The sequence below is a fragment of the Pseudorca crassidens genome, chromosome 20 (assembly GCF_039906515.1).
Source record: "Pseudorca crassidens isolate mPseCra1 chromosome 20, mPseCra1.hap1, whole genome shotgun sequence".
In the NCBI taxonomy this organism is placed as follows: domain Eukaryota; kingdom Metazoa; phylum Chordata; class Mammalia; order Artiodactyla; family Delphinidae; genus Pseudorca; species Pseudorca crassidens.
The window spans coordinates 28,247,191-28,265,786 of record NC_090315.1 but is presented as its reverse complement, the minus strand read 5'-3'; the positions used below and the strand labels follow the sequence as shown (position 1 = coordinate 28,265,786).

At 53.0% G+C, this 18,596-nt stretch overlaps 1 protein-coding gene across 2 annotated transcripts in view; it reads left to right on the top strand.

The window, feature by feature from the left end:
• The window catches only part of ZNF423 (zinc finger protein 423), a 329,134-nt gene that overhangs the window by 290,937 nt on the left and 19,601 nt on the right, over window positions 1-18,596 (top strand). For both annotated transcript variants that reach the window (XM_067717900.1, XM_067717901.1), the window contains exons 6-7: window positions 7,042-7,173; window positions 8,825-8,940. In XM_067717900.1, the coding sequence (XP_067574001.1) occupies window positions 7,042-7,173; window positions 8,825-8,940 (248 nt within the window). The remainder of the gene's footprint in view (window positions 1-7,041; window positions 7,174-8,824; window positions 8,941-18,596) is intronic.

Sequence of the window (18,596 nt, the reverse complement as noted above, 5' to 3'; positions counted from 1 at the left end):
TCACTCTGCCCCCTCCCTGGTAGGGGCTCTGCCCTCTAAGCTTCTTTTCCTCTTCTGTCAGTTGAGGGAGCCCCTTGGTGCCTGCACTCCTGGACCAGGCCATCTTGTGAGGATCCAAACAGCAAGTTCCTGAAGGCAAGAACAGCTTTTTATAAGCCCTCAGTCCTAAAAGTTTCGGGGGGACCACTGGTGTCTGGTAACTGGCATTTACCAGTATCTCCTCCCCATGTTCCAAGCATTGTATTAAGTGCTTTACACAAATCGTTCATTCCCTATTTACTGAGCACCTACTTTGTGCCAGGCCCTGTTCCAGGCACTGGTGACATAGTAATGAGCAAAATAGCCCTCGTGGAGCTTATATTATTCTTTCTGTGTGTGTGTGTTCTCTGTGTACGTGTGAAAAAGAGAGTCAGAGAGTTAAAATAAACAATCATCTCTGTACTATGCCAGCTGGCAGTGAGCATTCTCAAGGAAATTCAAGGTGGGTAAGGCTCTAGAAAGGATGAGGTGTGTGTGCTGTCTTTGCCGGGGGGTGTCTGGATAGGCCTCGGTGGTGACATCATCTGAGCAGACACCTGGATGAAGTGAGGGGAGGGGGATGAAGAGTTGATCTGGAGGAAGGGTGTCTCAGTGAGGGCAGTCGTCCTGTGGCAGAAGAAGCCTGCTTGGCTACCTTACAAAACCCTGTGATGATGCTTCCCATTTTCTAGCAGAAGCAGCTAAAGCTCAGAGAGGTTAACGAACTTATCCAAGTACACACAGCGAGTGGGTGATGGAATGGAATTCAAACCCAGGTGTCTCTGGTTCTAACTTTTGTGTCCTTAATTGCTGCTTCCTGAATGGAGGTAGCTAATCATGTCCCCTGTCTCCACAGGTGGCCGTCACTGGTTCTCTCCTAGAGGGGTATAGGCATGAACGATACCGCTCTCAGGGGCAGCTTTTCCCAGTGGGGTCCCTGCTTAGAGAAGGGCCAGGCAGGGCCCACGGCTGTGGTGGGAGCGGGTCATGCTCAGTGCATTAGAGTGCAAGAACAATGCCCTGTCCCCTCCCCACTGCAGCCTGCTGCCCCTCCCTCCCAGGCAGCAAATTATGGCCTCGGAGTGTGTGCCCAGGCCTGCCTTTGACATCAGTGGGGCCCACCTGAGCTTCACCTTCAGGATTCTGATAATCAGCTTTCTCTCCTCCTGGCTTCCCCCAAGACCTGTATGGAAATAAGTATGTGTCTGCCAGGGATCAAATGCTTTTGGAGACAAAAGTCGGTACCGAGGACATTACAGGGAGCTATCATCTCGGCACGATGCTCTTCCACAAAGCCCTCTGCTCCCCTTTTGGGCTGACACAGTTTCAGCCTGAAAGGTTCCAGCAGGCTGACTTGGTTTTAAGCAAAAGCACATCCTATTATTTTTTTGAGAAATGAAGTGTAAAATTAACACTTATTATTCCTGAGCAGAGGAAAAAAATAAAAGAGAGAGAGGGACTCTGGGATTTTCATGCTTGTCGGGTTGTTTGTTTGGCAGTTTGGGTTTTTATTTATTTTTATTTTTAAAAAATCATAATAAATCAATAGACTCCGCGTGCCAGCCCTGACTTATGGGGACTGGGAGGCACGCTCCGGCACAGCAAGCGGGTGAAATCTGCATTTCACTTTACAGATGAGCGGGGCTGCATAATTCACTTGAGTTGCGTGGGTCTCTCTTATGGACGCCTGTCATGTGCTATAAAGAAAAAAAAAAAAAAAGAACAGAAAGAAGAGGAAGCGATTGTGCCTCTTCACTCACAAAATCCTCCAGCCCCACGCCGGGGCGAAGGGGCCTGTGGACTCCCAGACAGCTTTGTCATTCTGCTGCAAGGTGTCGCCGAGCCTGTGTGATCTTATATAATTCAGGAAAGTTACTCTCCGAGGGTGCTGCTGTCTTCAGACCCTGCGACTTGGGATGGAATGAAAGGTTGTCAGCGCCGGTGGGGTGAGAGTGATGGTGACAGTGAGTTCTCTCGATAGCCACGGGCTGGCTGGTACTGGGTCACGGGCACGCAAAGGAGTGTTTGCACACTAACTGGGGCAGCCCCTGCCACCCCTCCCCACTGTTTTTTTGGATGGTTTTATAGGCAGAGGTGCACATAATGGGCCCCCCAGGGAGCCCCTCTAGCCCCCACCGGTGGGGAGAGGGCCTCGTCCTTCAGGAAGAAGATTTGCAAATCAGAAGGTCTGCCTTCAAGTGGGAGAGGTTCCCAGGTCTATGGGAAGCCCTCAGGCTTTATTATTTTTCACCCACTTTTACTTTTTTGCTTGTTTTGTTTTCCCTCTCCTGTCTCCCAGGTTTGACTCTTAAACACGTTAGGTGGGGAGTGAGGAAAGGGACCAGATAGTTGTCTATCGGGCTCTTGATCTAATTATCCCGGAACCTCACATGGGCACCGGTTTGGGGCTGTGATTTGCTTAAATGGCAGCTGTTTCGGCCCCGGAACCGGCTTGCAACTCTAGTCCGCCTGACTGTGCACGTATTTATGAACATGGGTACAGGGTGTAGCTGCGTCTGTGAATCGGGGGGACCAGCTGATGAATTGCTCAGCGCTCCGAGGACGGAAAGTGACTGTCAGACGTGATTTCTCCGATTTATAAGTTGCAGGAGCGTTCTTTGTCCTCTCCCTGTTTGTGTATCAGATGGGCACGTCTCCATTCACAGCCAAGTGGATAAAGGCCCTCACTCGGCAGAGAGAGTAAATCCTCCTTTGCCATCTCAAGCCCAGGGAACCCGCTCTGGCTGGGCAGAGGGAGAGAGACCGGCCAGGGCATCTCTTCTCCATGAGTATTTCCTGAGCCCCTCCTGTGGGCCCAGGTGGAGCCTCATGCTTTGGGGACCAGAGGAGAGGACATTATCTGTGCCTATAGCCTAGTTGCCAGGATCAGGAAGACTCATGGGATATGGTTAGATGAATCCAGGGTCACTGTGCCCAGCCAGGGGCAGCCACGCAAGCTGGCATAGTCGGGGAGGCTGCCTGGAGGTGGTGTGCAGGTGGGATGCGTAAGGATAGGGAGGGCTTTGTGTCTTGTTCAGAGTACCACCCCCAGCTGGTTGTGTTACCTCAGCAAGTGGTCTAATCCTCTGAACCCATTTTTTCTCTCCTAGAAACGTGGCTTTCCCAGCAAGCAGGGTTAATTCTGAGAGTCAATTTGTTATAAACTTAAACTTCAGTTAACTAAAATAGAAACCTCTGTACAGTCATCATTTTCACATACCCTCTGCCTCATTAATGTGCAGGAGATGTCCACATCCTAACAGGGAGGGCATATATAAGGGTGATATCTCTCTCATTCATTCATTCATTCATTCACTCATTCCTTACTCTGTGCCAGGCTCTGCGAAGCACTGTTTGGGCGGGGGAGGGGGTGAGCAGGGCATGTGTTGTGGGGGGGGTCTTCTGAGGCAGTCCCCCCACACTGGAGGCCATCTCTAATTATGATGAGAGCCTCCCCGAGGGAAGTGGAGGACGTGCGTTGGGGCCTGTGAGGCGAGCGTGCTGAGCCTGCCCTGTGTCCCAAAACTTGTCAATGAATTCCTTTTTCGCCAGTATAAATGGAAGATCAGCTTGAATCTCTGTCGGGTGCATGTGGCCTAGTTGCCGGGGCTCCAGGGGCGTGACAAACACCCGGAAGATTCCAGCCAGTGGGCTATGTGGGGCAGGCCCACCTGCACACGCACGTGTGTGTTTGCGCCTCTGCGGTGGGGTGCCGGGCGGGGGTGGGGGTGGGGGAAGGCTGGGCCAGGGGGATGCCTGCTGTCCCTGCCAGCCCCTGCCAGGGCCTGGGGACCCAGGGACTCGCCAGGAGCCTCAGCCCATCTGTGTTTGTGTTTTGCCACTGGCAGAGCCCCTCTGCTACCTAATTCTTGCCTTTGAGGGCTAATCGGAGCACCTGGCACCTTTGGTGAGGCTGGTTCCCTGGGGGAGCCCGAAGGGGAGCCTGTGTCCTTGGCTGTCCCAGATAATACTCTCCCCGATACTGGCACGCTTGGCAACAAACACCTATTGAGTGCTTGTTGTGTGCCAGGGGCTGGTCAAAACCCCTTTTCATGTATTAAAGGAGTATTAACTCATTTAATTCTCACATCAACTATAAGAGGAAGGCTATTTGATGGGGGGGGGGATTGGCTTTTTTAAATATTTATTTTCTTTATTTCTCTGGCTGTTTCAGGTGTTGGTTGTGGCACGTGGGATCTTCACTGAGGCGTGCGGGATCTTTTGTTGCAGCACATGGGCTCTCTAGTTGAGGCGCGCGGGCTCAGTAGTTGCCCCGTGGCATGTGGGATCTTAGTTCCCCGACCAGGGATCCAACCCGCATCCTCTTCATTGGAAGGCAGATTCTTTACCCCTGGACCACCATGGAAGTCCCGGGATTGACGTTGTTTTAAAGCCTGTTCTTCAAAGGCTTTTTAAAAAGCAGTTTTAGGTTTACAGTAAAATCGAGAGGAAGATACACACTTTCCTTCGATCCCTTGCCCCACACGTGCATAGCCTCCCACATTTTCAACATTACTCACCATGATGGTACATTTTTTTTGTGAAGATGAACCTAAAGTGAAGCATCGTAGTCACCTGAAGTCCACAGTTTTCCTTGGGGCTCACTCTTGGTGTACGTTCTGTGGGATTGGACACGTGTATAATGATATGTACCTATTAGCATAATATCATACATAGTGGTATCATGTCCTAAAATTCCTCTGTGCTCTGCTATTCATTCCCTACCCAGCCCCAGTAACCACTGAGCTTTTTATTGTCTGCATAGTTCTTCCAGAATAGTTGGAATCATACAATATGTAGTGTTTTTCAGATTGGCTTCTTTCACTTAGTAATATGCATTTAAGGTTCCTCAATGTCTTTTTTTTTTTTTTTAATTAATTTATTTATTTTTGCTGTGTTGGGTCTTCGTTTCTGTGCGAGGGCTTTCTCTAGTTGCGGCAAGCGGGGGCCACTCTTCATCACGGTGCACGGGCCTCTCACTGTCGCGGCCTCTCTTGTTGCGGAGCACAGGCTCCAGACGCGCTGGCTCAGCGGCCATGGCTCACGGGCCTAGTTGCTCCGCGGCATGTGGGATCCTCCCAGACCAGGGCTCGAACCCGTGTCCCCTGCATTAGCAGGCAGATTCTCAACCACTGCGCCACCAGGGAAGCCCCAATGTCTTTTTTTTAAGCACTGAATAATATTCCATTGTCTGAATGTATCACAGTTTATGTGTCCACTCGTCTACTGAAGGATATCTTGGTTGCTTCCAAGGTTTGGCAATTTTAAATAAAGCTACTATAAACATCCACGCACAAGCTTTTGTGTGGACATAAGTTCTCAACTCCTTTTGGTAAATACCAAGGAGTGAGATTGCTGGATCATATGGTAAGAGTATGTTTAGTTTTTTTTTGTTTTGTTTTGTTTTTTTTTTTGTGGTACGTGGGCCTCTCACTGTTGTGGCCTCTCCCGTTGCGGAGCACAGGCTCCGGACACGCAGGCTCAGTGTCCATGGCTCACGGGCCCAGCCGCTCCGCGGCATGTGGGATCTTCCCAGACCGGGGCACGAACCTGTGTCCCCTGCATCGGCAGGCGGACTCTCAACCACTGTGCCACCAGGGAAGCCCGAGTATGTTTAGTTCTCTAAGAAGCTGTCAAACAGTCTTGCAGAGTGGCTGTGTTAGTTTGCATTCTCACCAACAGTGAATGGGAGTTCTGTTGCTCCACATCCTTGCCAGCATTTGGTATTGTCTGTGTTCTGGATTTTGGCCATTCTCGTAGGTGTGTAGTGTTAAGGAAGCTATTATTGAGTATTTAAGAAAAGAGGAAACCGAGGCACAGAGAGGTTACATAACTTGCCCAAGATCATGCAGTAAGTAGCAGAGTCAGGTTCCAACCCTGGGTGATGTGACACTCAAGCTGGGGCGATTCTCCGTCACCGCTACTGACCAGTGGGCCACACTGGTCACTGGTATGGCCCCTTTCATTCTCTCACAGCCCTGTGAAGCAGGGACTCTACTGAAAGTGAACTGTTGCCCAGGCCACATGGCTTGAAGAAGAAGCCAGGATTTGAACTCTGCCCTGCTGGTCCTGTGTCAGGGCACCAGACCTCAGCTCTGCTGTTGGGAAGCTGGCGCTCAGGTCACCCTCTCTTCTCTGGGCACCTTTGAGTGAGGGTTTAGGGTCATAGCAGCCCCCAGGTGGGGAGATGGAGCTGTGTTCTGATCTGGAAGCAGCAAAGGGTGTCTTTCCACTGTCCGTGAGCACTGGGTAGACCGTCTGTTTACAAATTTTTAAAAGAGCACTTTATTGTTTTTTGCAGTATCTTCCAGGGGCTGCCCATCCCTCTTAGAGTAAAATCCTCAAGCCCTCTAGTGGCCGGCAAGGCTCTTTGCGAAGTGCCTCCCTGGGTCCCCACTGTCCCATGCTGTCCCTGGCCCCCCAACCATCAGGCACTGCCCCCTCACTGCCATCCAGATGGCCCCGCGTGGGCCCACCTCAGGGCCTTGCCCTCGACTCTGCCCTCAAGAGCTCCCTGTGTTACCTCGTCACCTCCTGACGCTTATGTGTTGATTGTCCTTATTATCTGTCTCCCCACCACTAGAATGGGGGCAAGAGCATTACCTGCTTAGCTCCCCACAGAATCCCCGCCTGGCACACAGTACATGCTCGATAAATGGTCTATTGGAGTTTTTAAAATTTTGGTTGGACTCCCTTCCCCATGCGGACCGCATCCTGGGCCCCTCTCCTCTATGATACAGTCTAGGATTCAAGCTACTTGCCTTGTTGCTAGACCAGCAGGAGAAATCACAGCAAATGACACATTCAAGAGCCAGATACCTGGGGCTGGCGCCCCCTGGGGTCTGTTAGCCTTCCGGGAGCTGGACCATCTAGAGCTGGGATGGGTCTGGGCATCCACAGCCCCTCCCCAGCCCTGGTTCTGGGGGTCAGGGAGAGCTGGCCTGGGGTGTACTGGGGGCATGTGGACTCCTGCAGGAGGACGCGGTGTGCAGGGTTGCTGACTGGCCGTGGCTCTCCTTGCAGAGGAAGGCATCAACCATGAGTGTAAGCTGTGCAACCAGATGTTCGACTCCCCGGCCAAGCTCCTCTGTCACCTCATCGAGCACAGCTTCGAGGGCATGGGCGGCACCTTCAAGTGTCCTGTGTGCTTCACAGGTAAGTGTGCCCGGCGGGGAGCACGTGGGGAGAGGGAAGGGACCCGGGGGCCTGGCCGCTTCAATCCCTGGCCCTCAGCATCTGGCCCAACGTGGCCCCGGAGCTCACGGGGAAGCCCCAAGGGATCTGCAGCCCTATTGCTCCGCCTGCCTCCACACAGAGCTGACCCCAGCCCTTCCCGTCTTCGCTCTCTGCTCTCTCCTCTTCGGCAGTGTGTGTTCCTAGCCCTCCTCCCACCCCTGCACTCAACTGCTACCACGCTTTTTCCCACCCAGCCTTGCCCTTCCTTGCAGTTGGCCCTTCACGGGCCCCAGGCTCGTCTCTGAGCTCTGTCCAGCACCAGTGGGGTTCCCCCTTCGCACACCTCCTGTCTCCCCCTCCTCCCTGGCCTGTCCCAGCCCCTGCTTCATCCGTGCTCCAGGCTGGAGGGGTCAAGGGCAGCTCTGCCGGCCAAGTCCCCAGCCCCCAGACTGGCTGCTGGCCCAGGCGAGTGGCTGTCCCGGCCTGAGGCGAGTCTCAGGGGCTCTGCCGGCCCCCCTCCTGCTGCCCAGATGGCAGCCGGTGTGCGTGGGGGAGGCTGGCCTTCCCCTGCCTCTCCCTGACATCTGTCGTCTGCCACGGCGGGAAGCCCACCCTGGGGAGGGCGCCTGGCAGGAGGGGATCTCTGAAGTGCTCACCTCCCAGACACACAGCTGTTTCAGGGCCACCTCCTGTGTGCACCCAGGGTCCGGACCACATGGAGGATACAGCCACCGGGAGGCTGGGGCTGTGACCTGCTCTGCGACAGGCCCGAGGAAGGGGCTCCGCAGCGGGGGGAGTCCCCGCACGCTCACACCCCTCTGGGGTTCCCAGGAGTCTTGGCACACACTGGTGCCTCTTCCCTCTCAATCCCTCCACCTCAGGAGCCCCCACCCATCTGTTACCATCCCACTCTGTGAGCTGGGTCGGGGGCTGGCACCAAGGGGCCTCAGTTGCCAGGTCTGCCCATCCAGGACACGGGGGCCCCTGTGTGGAGATCCGAGGATGCTGACAATCTCAGCAAGATGAGTGATTCCTGTTAATTGAGTGCCTTCCTGTACTAGACACTGTGCTGAGCTTATTTAAATCAAATCTCAGCTCTGCCACCTGCAGAGTGAGACCTGGGACAAGTCACAACGTTCTCAGTGCCTCAGTTTTCTCTTCTATAAAATGGGGATAATAGCAGTGCCCGCCTTACAGGCCTGTGTGTATTCAAGGAGCCCACATTTGGAAGGTATCTGGCAAACGGCGATGATGAAGACGATGACATTCATTGGGCTAATTATGTGCCAGGCCATCTTTTAAGCGTTTTGCAAGTATTAACCCATTTGATCCTCCCAGCCACCCAGTGAACTACATACTTTAGTGATCCTCAATTTTCAGGAAATGAAGCCCAGAGAGGTTAAGTGACTTGTCCAGTGTTGCACAGCCTATAAGTGGCAGAGTTCAACTTCACTGGCTTGAGCCCTCTCTAGCGTGCGCCAACAGTGTTTCCAGTAGCCCATTGTTTGGCCACCATGTCCATGCCTGGGTGATCCCTACGTGGGAGTAGTGTGGAGCAGCTGCTCTGGTTGGCCGGGCCCGTGTCCCCAGTGTCTGGCCCCCTGATGGCCATGTCCATGTCCATGTCCAGTTTTCGTCCAGGCCAACAAGTTGCAGCAGCACATCTTTGCTGTGCACGGACAGGAGGACAAGATCTACGACTGCTCGCAGTGCCCACAGAAGTTCTTCTTCCAGACCGAGCTGCAGGTGAGTGCCCTTGTCCGCTGCACACACCCCTCCTGGGGCTCTCTGGGGCTCCCATTGGCACTGAGGGTCTTGGGGTGAATCCATGATGCTGGGATCTTGTACTCAGCACCACCCCAGCCGCAAAAGCAACAGGCCCTGGACTTGTGCTTGTGGGTCTGGAGCCAGTGGCTGCCCTCCTGGCTGGCTGGTATGGGGTATGGCCTCCTGGCCTCACTGGTCCAGCGTTCTCAGGAGAGCTGGACCATAGCAGCTGAGCCTGGAGCCAGAGTCGGAACGGTTAACATTTGTGCTGTTTCTGTTGCAAGTCCCTTCCCCTCTCAGGGATTTCATTTCCCCACTGGTATTACATGATGATGTTCCACTGAACTTTGGACCTATGGCTGGTGGCCCGTGTGGCTTGCATGGCTGAGTCCTGGGGCCGCGTGTGGCCGGAAGCTGGATCTGGGATCTTGGAACCTCCAACATGCCCAGGAAAGCTAGAAAAGTGAGAGCAATGGATACCGGTTGGGCCCCAACTCAGAGGAAGGGATACTTGCCAGTGGTCCTGAGGCTGATGTGGCCCTCAGATGGGGCACCACAGCCCTACAGCTTCCTCAGCCCCCCATCCAGGGCCTGCAGTAGCTGAGAGGGTCCTTGGGAAAGGAAGCGGCTGTGGTGGGCTTCCCAGGGCTCCTGTAGCCCACTCCCCTCGGCATCCCACGGGCCCCTTCCCACCTGTTACTGGTTTTGGGGGACCCAGATCTGTGTGCAGGTGAAACCACCTTCTCACGCACTGGTTTTTGCAAGAAACTCTTTTAACACTGGAGAGGTGACATGCTGTCACAGAAATACCACACACACACACCATCAAACACACACTGCACACACAAAGGAAAGTTCCACACACACAGTCCCTATGCATACACACAGAGACATCATTTTCAGAGTACCACCACACACACACAGCATAACACCACACCCCCAAAGAAGTAACACTCAGGCATCCACAGAAGTACCACACGTACACACAGACACGCCGGAATATCACACAGTGAGAATAACACTGTTTTCAGCTGGGATGCGGGTTAGGTTCTGCTGCGGGAACAAACATGCTTTAGCCCTGTCTTCAGGTAACAAGGACTTATCTGTTGCTTGTGTTACGTATCAGGTGGCTGGGGAGGAACTCTGCTTACGACAGTCAGTGACCTGGGCCGATGGCGGGTTCATCTCCTCTCATGTTTGAGTGGTCACCGAAGCAGGGAAGGGAGGGGGTGACGATCGCAGACCGCTCTCAAAGCTTCACTGGGAAGCGACCCACATCTCGCTCCCACGTTGTCTTGGCCAGAGCCCTTCAGGTGGCCATGCCCAATGTCACAGGGGCGAGGGAGGGAATCCCCCAATGACTGGAAGGAGAGGAGAGCTGGCGTTCCTCACAGCCCCACCCCCAAGGACTAGCACACACTATGGCCCACCAGGTGTGTCCGCCCACCCCGTACACCTTGCCTGCACCCCCATGCAGGTGCTGATGCTGCATTCAGCTGCGTGTTTCAGGGCTGCAGCCACAGCAGAGTCATAATGTCGCTGGAGGGCAGCAGTGGTGGCCCTCTTCTGGGACTGAAGGGGTGTAGCCATGCCTGTTGCAGGGTAGCCCGCTTCACTGCGCTATAGCCCATGTGCTCAGCCAGGCCTGGACCCATCCTGTCTGCACGGCTGCTGACAACTTCACCCAGAGGAAGTGAAAACAGGCCCACAGAGGGCACAGGAGGGATTCACCATCCGACAGTCAGGGTCCTGTTCCCATGGGCTGGTCCCGGGCCTGGGCCAGGCAGACAGAGCGGACAGGCCTGGCCTCTGACCTTGAACTGCACCAGGTGGATGGCTGGAAAGCCCATTTCTTTTCACTCTTCGGGCAGCCCCTCTGAGTTCCTGTAAGTCCTGTACCTCTCACACAACGTTCATTCCATCTCAGTGTGGGACAGGATTATGGACCCAGGCCCAGAGAGGGGGTTCTGCTACGAAATGACCACCAGCAAGGTAGTGCCCGCACCCAGGGCCCACTGCTGTCTCCCCATCGATCCACAAACTGAGTGTGAACCTCTGTGCCGAGGCCTGTGAGGGAACAGCTAACTGCCCTCTCATTTGACCAAGGGGACTGGTTCCAGCCCTGATGGGCATCTGTCCAGGAAGCCTTGCTCGTGCACGGGCTATGCACCCTTCACCCTGTCTCCACCTGCCTTACCAGCCTGACCTAGCTACCAAAATGGGCTCCAAGTCCCCAGACAACTGAAGCTTTTTATAGCCCGACATGGCAGGCCGCTTTTAAACGCACGAGCTCATATAAGCTATGATTCACTTCAACTTCGGGCTCGCTCAGCCCTCTGGTCCCCCCACATTGTCCTGGATGCCAAGAGAGGGATGACTGCTCTCCTTGTTGGCTTTGAGGTTTTGCCCAGAGAAACTTCCCAGTCCTGCCTTTTTCAAGCTTCGTCAGCATCCCTGGGCCAGAGGCCTAGCTCGTGATGCACAGGTGTAGGTAGCTGTGGTTTCAAGCCAGATCTTGCTTCGGCTGCACGCACCTGGGGCTGCAGACGTCCCAGACACCAGAATGGTGTGTGTGAGCTGATGATTCCCTGGGTCACCCCATCAACCTTTAAGGCAGATCCTCAGAGGCCAAGAACCTCACTAAATTATAGCCTTAACGAGTCACTATTTTCTGCAATTAATGATTTTAATTACAGACCATTTAAATATGGAAGTATTGTAGCAATGCCAAATCTATGCAAATAATGGCTTTCGTTAAGTAACTTGAGGAACAATTTTCTGGTTTTTTGAGAGAAGGGTTTTTCGGGCCTTGAAAATTTCATCGTCATTACGGTGAAGCTGGGGCTGGCAGACGAGTGGGTTATTTCCCTAGAGTGACATGTGGGGGCTTGGGGGTTGCAACAGGAGACAGGGCCTGGCCCTTGCTGGGGCCTTGAGTGGCTCTCTGGTTTGTATGTCATGTAGGTCCAGTGGGGAGACTCAGGGCAGCTAACGTTTGTAGGCACAAGTGACTCTGGCCTGAGAGGTCTTGAGAAGATGTGAAATTTAAGATTGCTCTCACTGTAGGAGCTGACTTCCTGCTGTGGATGTAGAGGTAATAGAGGTAGGATTGGGCTCTGGAAGGCTTGGTCTGTGTCAGAGTGATATGCGTGCCTCCAAAGGGAGTGTTCTCTTAAGATGCATTAATAGGAGTTGTCAGAAAGAGGGAGGTGCAGATCCTGTTTGATTCTGAGTTTACCTGGCTCTGCCCAGTCTCTCAGCCCAGAGACTGAGATTAACTTAAAGAACTTTGGACAAACCAGGGCACATTCATTGATTAGGTGCATGAGAGGGAATTCAAGTTGCTCTTTATTTGTTCAAAGCATGTAGATAGAGGGCCCATTATGTACAGACACTAGATCTAGGAACTGACAAGACAGTGGTGAGCGAGACAGAGAAACACCCATAGGGCCTACATTCTGGAGGGATTGATAAACACTTTCCAGTAGTGGTCAATGACATGAAGAAAATCAAACCAGGTAATAGGCTAGAGCATAATGGGAGCGAGGTTGGTTACAGCTTGGTGAGTGTGGTCAGGGAGGGCCTCTCTGAGGAGGTGGCGTTTGAGCTGAGGTCTGGAAGGTGAGAGGGAGAGAGTGTGTGGAAGAGAGGCGTGAGTGCAAAGGCCCTGTGGCCAGTGCAAGCCAGGTGTGTTGCTGGAACAACAGAAGGTGACAATTGGCTGAAGCACAGTGAGTGGGTGGGGGGTGTGAAGGGGGCCGGTGGGTGGAGGCAAGGTCATGGCAAGGTTCATAGGACAGCAAAGCTCTTTGGATTTTGTCCCCATTGTGATGGGGAACTGCGCATCACAATGGGAAGACATATTATCTGATTTACGTCCTGAACCCAAATTGAGAGACACTGACTGTTAAGAGAATGAAAAGTCCCAGGCAGGGAGAAGATATTTGCAAATCACATATTTGATAAAGGACTTGTATCCGGAGCATATTTTTTTAAAACTCTCAAAACTTGATAATGAGAGGGGAAATCAACTAAAAAAAAGGAACAAAAAATTTCAACACTTTACCAAAGAAGACATATAGATGTTCAGCATCGTTAGTAATTAGGGAAGAGCAAATGAAAACCATGACGTAATGCCATTATACACCTAGTAGAATGACTAAAACAAAAGCAAAAAACCAACGAGTGCCAGCCAGGGCATGGAGGTTCAGTTGGAACTCTCCTGCATTGCTGGGGAAATGCAAAAATGGTACAGCCGTGGGGCAAAATAGTTTTTGAGTTTCTTACAACGTTAAACATACAGTTAACCTATGACCTAGCAATCCTACTGCTGGGTGTTTATTCCAGAGAACTGAAAACACGCTCATCCAGAAACCTCTATGTGAATGATGGTAGAGCTTTATTTATAATGGCCCCAAACTGGAAACCGCCCCCCCCAGTGGTCCCTTCCCTGGTAAATGAACAGACAGATGTATTTACATTCGTACCATGGACTACTACTTGGCAATAAAATGCAACTGCTCATACAGACAACAACATGCGTGAATGGTAAAGGGCAAGTGAAAGGAGCCAGGCTCAAAAGGCTCCATACTGTGTGGTTCTATGTACATGATGTTCTGGAAAAAGGCAAAACTACTGGAATAGAAAACAGACCAGTAATTGCCAGGGGCTGGGGGTAGGGAGAAGAAATAGGGAAGCCTGAACAAGATTCGTCTAAACACACACACAAATGCACACACAAAGACATAGACACCCCACTCAGCCCAGGCAGGGTGCTAGGCTCCGGGCATGCAGCTTGGTTTCACGGAGCTTTCAGGGGGCTAGTTCACCAGGAGAAGACTTGGCTGGTTTGCCGGGGGAGCGTGGGGACAGTCGTCTTCAAGTGTTTGTTTTTTTAAAAATTATTTATTTTATTTATTTATTTTTGGCTGCGTTGGGTCTTCATTGCTGCGCACGGGTTTCTCTAGTTGCGACGAGCAGGCGCTGCTCTTAGTTGCGGTGCACGGGCTTCTCATTGCGGTGCCTTCTCTTGTTGTGGAGCAGGGGGTCCAGGCGCGTGGGCTTCAGTAGTTGTGGCACGTGGGTTCAGTAGTTGTGGCTCACGGGCTCTAGCGCGCAGGCTCAGTAGTTGTGGCGCACGGGCTTAGTTGCTCCACGACATGTGGGATCTTCCTGGAGGGAAGCCGTGTCCCACACGTGTTCGAACCCGTGTCCCCTGCATTGGCAGGCGGCTTCTTAACTACTGAGCCACCAGGGAAGCCCTTCAAGTGTTTTAAGCTCTGCTGGGGTGAGGGGGTCCTCAGCGTGCTTCCAGTGGCCCCCAGGCTTCCGGTAGTGGGCAGAGACTCGGGACGTGGATTTTCTTCTCTGACAGTCAGACTCAGGCATCGCTCTCTGGGGTTATAGCTCAAGCAAGATGGGATTTAACTTGTAGGGACACAGGCGTGGCTTTGGGTGCCAGGAGCAGGAAGTGTCGAGTTTTCAGCTGTCCAGTTCCCAGGAACCAAGTGCTCTTTGTCAAGGCAGGGACCTTCTGCCTCTGCCCCTTTCTGGCTCGTGTCGTGTTCTCTCTCTGCAGCCTGACTCTCTGGGCTGCTCTATACGAGGAGGAAGGTGGCCAGCACCACCGCAGCTCCTGTCGTTTCTGCTGAGACAGACACACCTGGGTATTTCAACAGGTGTGTCTTTAGTGTGGGGATGTCGTTACACAAGTAGCCGGCAGCAACACCCAGCTCACCCAGAAATGGTGACTGTGGGTAACAGTCGGTGTGCAGGCAACAGGTTCTAGGTCCCTGGAGTGGGAATCTGATGGTTGCACTCAGGTCAGCTGTCCAGACCTGCTCCAGTGAGCTGTGGCCCTAGGTGGGGCCACTCAATGCCAACCGTCAGGGGAAGGGGAGCATGGCTGGTAGACACCACAGATAGCCACTACGTGGGAAAACTGTCTCCACGTGGAAGAAATGGAAGGTGGTGAAGTCCCTGTCGGTAGGGGTGTGCAAACAGAGCCCTTGTCTGAAATGCTGCAGAGGGAGAGGCTGCAAGCACAGTCTGTGAGAACGGCTCTGCATTTGAAGCCTTGCTCCATCATTCATCAGCTGTGGGTCTCAGTTTCTTTACCTGTAAAATGGAGTATTAATAGTTCCTACCTCGTGGTCGTGTCATAAGACCCTTGGCACAGTGGGTGGCACGTAGGAAGAACTTGGCTATTACTAACACCTGCCTGTTTTTATTATCGTTTACTATTATTATTATTAGCATTGTTGTTTTCATTAGTAGTAGTATATTACTAGCATTAGCCATTTTAAGATCAGAAGACTTTTTAGGGTCCCCTCCATTTGGGGTTTGCTGTGATTTCATGATTTCTGGCCTGAGTTGGAACAAAGTGAGATTCTAAATCCTTCCTTCTGTGGCACCCAGCCAAGTCTCAAGGCCATGGGCACTGGAGGCCCCCAATGGGGCATGGGAGGTGCTGGGTACAGAGCAGTGAGGCAGGGGGGAAAGGGCATGGAGTGGGGGCCAGAGGCTGGGACTTGAAGTCCCCCTTTCTACATGTTTCCAAGCACCTTTGTCCCAGGCCTTTTCTCTGGACGCCGTTTTCCTTAGCTGTGCCCGGGCTCGGTGGAGGGAGGTATGCAGATTTGGTTGGGGATGTGAGACAACCCTGTAAGCCACAGACCGCGAAAATGTCAGGGCTGTTGGCCTTGCATTTCCAGCCTCAGGCCTCAGCAGATGAAGGCCCAGGGCCCTGTGGGCCCCTTGCCAGGGGTTAGCTGACCTGAGGGGAGGGAATGGCTCTGCCTGCCCAGCCCAGCTGTCTTTGAATCCCCGTGGACACCTCTGTGTCCACAGACACTGGCAGGGATGGCATCGCCTTCTCTCCTTCCCAACAGCCTCACTGCATCCCATTCTTCATTATCGCTGAGGGAAGCCATGAGGGGGCACACCGATTCCCAGCCATACGTGGCTGGCCTGTGACAGGCGGACAGGCTCCTCCTGAAACTGGACAAGAAGTAGTTATAACGGCCACCACCCTGGGTGGATCCCTAGTGTGGGCCAGGTCCTGTCTTAAGCATTTTGTGTGGATTGCCTCAACACAATCCCGTGAAGTAGGCACTCTTATTCCCATTTACAGATATGGAAACTGAGGCTCTCAGAGGTTGAGTGATTTGCCCAGGGTCACCTGCAAATGGCAGAGCCACATGCAAAGCCAAATTGTCTTTGCCACCAAGGCAAACAGAAACCCTCCAAAGTTTAAATGAATTGCCATTATTACGAGCTAATAGATTTAAATGAGACCTGCGGTGCTGAACTATAAAAAGCCTGTGTCAGGGGAACCGGAAACGATTTTAGTAGTTGGGCCAAGCTGGTAGCACAAATAGCGGTAACGGGGGATGCAAAAGAAACTCCTTGCGGGTGGACCCAGGCAGAAGCGCCCTGGGGACCGTTGTGCGGAGCCAGGCCTGTAGCCGTGTTTGTAAGGCTGGAGCTTGAGGCCAGGAACCTGCAACTTTTCTTGCAAGGAGCAAGGGGGTCAGTTCAGCTCAGGTCAGGCTTGGGGAGAGGAAGGATGGGGTCCAGTCGTGGAGACAGGAAGCTCAGAAGACCTCACGCTTCCTGGCGCTGCCACCTTCCCACCTACGGCAGCTTTGCCGGGTGCTGTCACAGGAGGCTGAGCCAGAGAAAGGTCTCTTGGTGGTGGAACGTTTGGCATCCTGCAGACCTCTGTGACGGGGCTGGGCTGGGCGCGGGGAGCAGCGGGCCTGCCCCGTGCCCTGGAATCTAGACTCCCTCATCGACAAAGCAAGGGGCCGCAGGAAGCGCGTCCGGAGCCGGCCTGCAGCGGCAAAGCGGCCAGCCTGGCGTTGAGCAGGTGCGTTTAAAGGATTAGCTCACGCTGTTTGCTGTGTGCGCCTAATCACGCCGCTGCCAGCTAAATGATTACAATTGATTAAAAGCAAAGCTAGGTATTCTAACTAGCAACCTGGAGCCCTTCCGATGGGGCAAGCTGGGCCCTGCCGGGAGGAATCCTGGTACCCAGCCAGGGGGAGGTGTCTGTGAGCCAGGGGCATGGTCTGAGCTCCAGGGGCACCCCTCCTTCTTAGCCTTTGTGAACATTTGCTTTGACCCTTTCCCTCGTTCCATTTTCGTTTCACGAACATTTACTGAGTACCTATTCTAGGTGCCATTGCGGGGGCCTGGGCTGCAGCTGTGAACCGGTACACAAGGTCCCTGTTCTCACAGAGCCGATGGTCTACGGGAGACACTGACAATAAGTCAGGAAATACGTGAACGAGGTCGTTTCAGACTGTGGGATTTTGAAGACAGTAAAACACTGCTTTGGGACAGAAAGTGAAGTGTGTCTGTGTGCATGTGTGTCGGGGCAAGGAGGAGGGGGTGTTGGGGTGAAAAATCAGATCAGGTGGTCAAGGAAGGCTGGCGTTTCAACTGAGTCCTAAAGGTTGAGAAAGAGCCAGTGCAGGGAAGAGCCGGGGGAGCTTCCAGGAAAGGGAACAGCCAGTGCAAAGGCTCAGAGGCACGGACAGATTTGGGGAGTCCAGAGAACAGAGAAGAGGGCGGTCAGGCTGGAGAGGGGTGAGCACCTTCTTGCTTCATTCTTCTGGGTCGTTCTTGTCTTGGCTTCCGGGACGCATGTACCCCTGCTGAGCCTTCTGCTTGAACACCCTTCCCTTCTTCTCGGTCTTCAGGCCCCAGCTCAGGGGGTGCCTTCTCTGAGAAGCCCTCCCTGATTCTCCCTCCTTGGGCTTCTCCAGCCCTGCATTTAACGCCCTGATCCCTTTGCCTATATACAGACTACAACAATTATGTCTGCACCTGGCTTCCCATTCTAATGTGAGTTTCTGGAGGGTGAAGCTTCTTTCTGCTATCCATCCATCCATCCATCCATCCACCGTATGTTTTACCATATTTGTTTTTAGCTCCTAGAAAGTAGGAAACAAAGGAAAGAGAACACAAACCAAGGAAAGGAGTAAAAGAAGGAGAGTTGCAACTGCAGATCCTAGGAGCCCATTTTTAAAATTCCTGGTCCTTATAAGATGGGTAACCAAGGAGCCGGTTTCCTTGCCTCTTTGCACTGCTGCTGTCAGAACCAGCCGGATAATTATAACTAATAATAATTAAAAATTGAAAGCGCTCTAGGCACAAGCTTAGCATTTGACTCTTTGGCTGAGCTTTCCGTGAGCAGCAGTGTCTTCCTCCTTCCTGCTTTAAGGACAGCCCAGTCTGTGCCATCCACCACTGCAGGGAGAGCAGGGCCTGGCTGGGCTTGGCCTGGGGGGATGAGAGGGAGGTGCCCGGTGACACCCAGCGGTGGCTCTGGGCAGTGAGAACCGACTGCTGGCACTGGAGTCCTCCCCAGATTGCCTCTCCTCCATCGTTTTCTGTTGCAGACACTTGCACCTTTCTGGCCTCAGTTTCCTTGAGTGTACAATGGGGTAGGACCTATTGCCTCAGGTTTTGTGAGGATGGACAGTTTATGGGCGGAAAAGCACTTGGTGAGCACTTGGAATATAAAGCTTCCTGGAGGTAATTACCGTGCTTTTCAGTGTCCTGCCTTCCCCACTAGGTCAGGAAACCAGAGCCCAGCACAGCCTGATTTCCGTTAATCGTGGCAACAT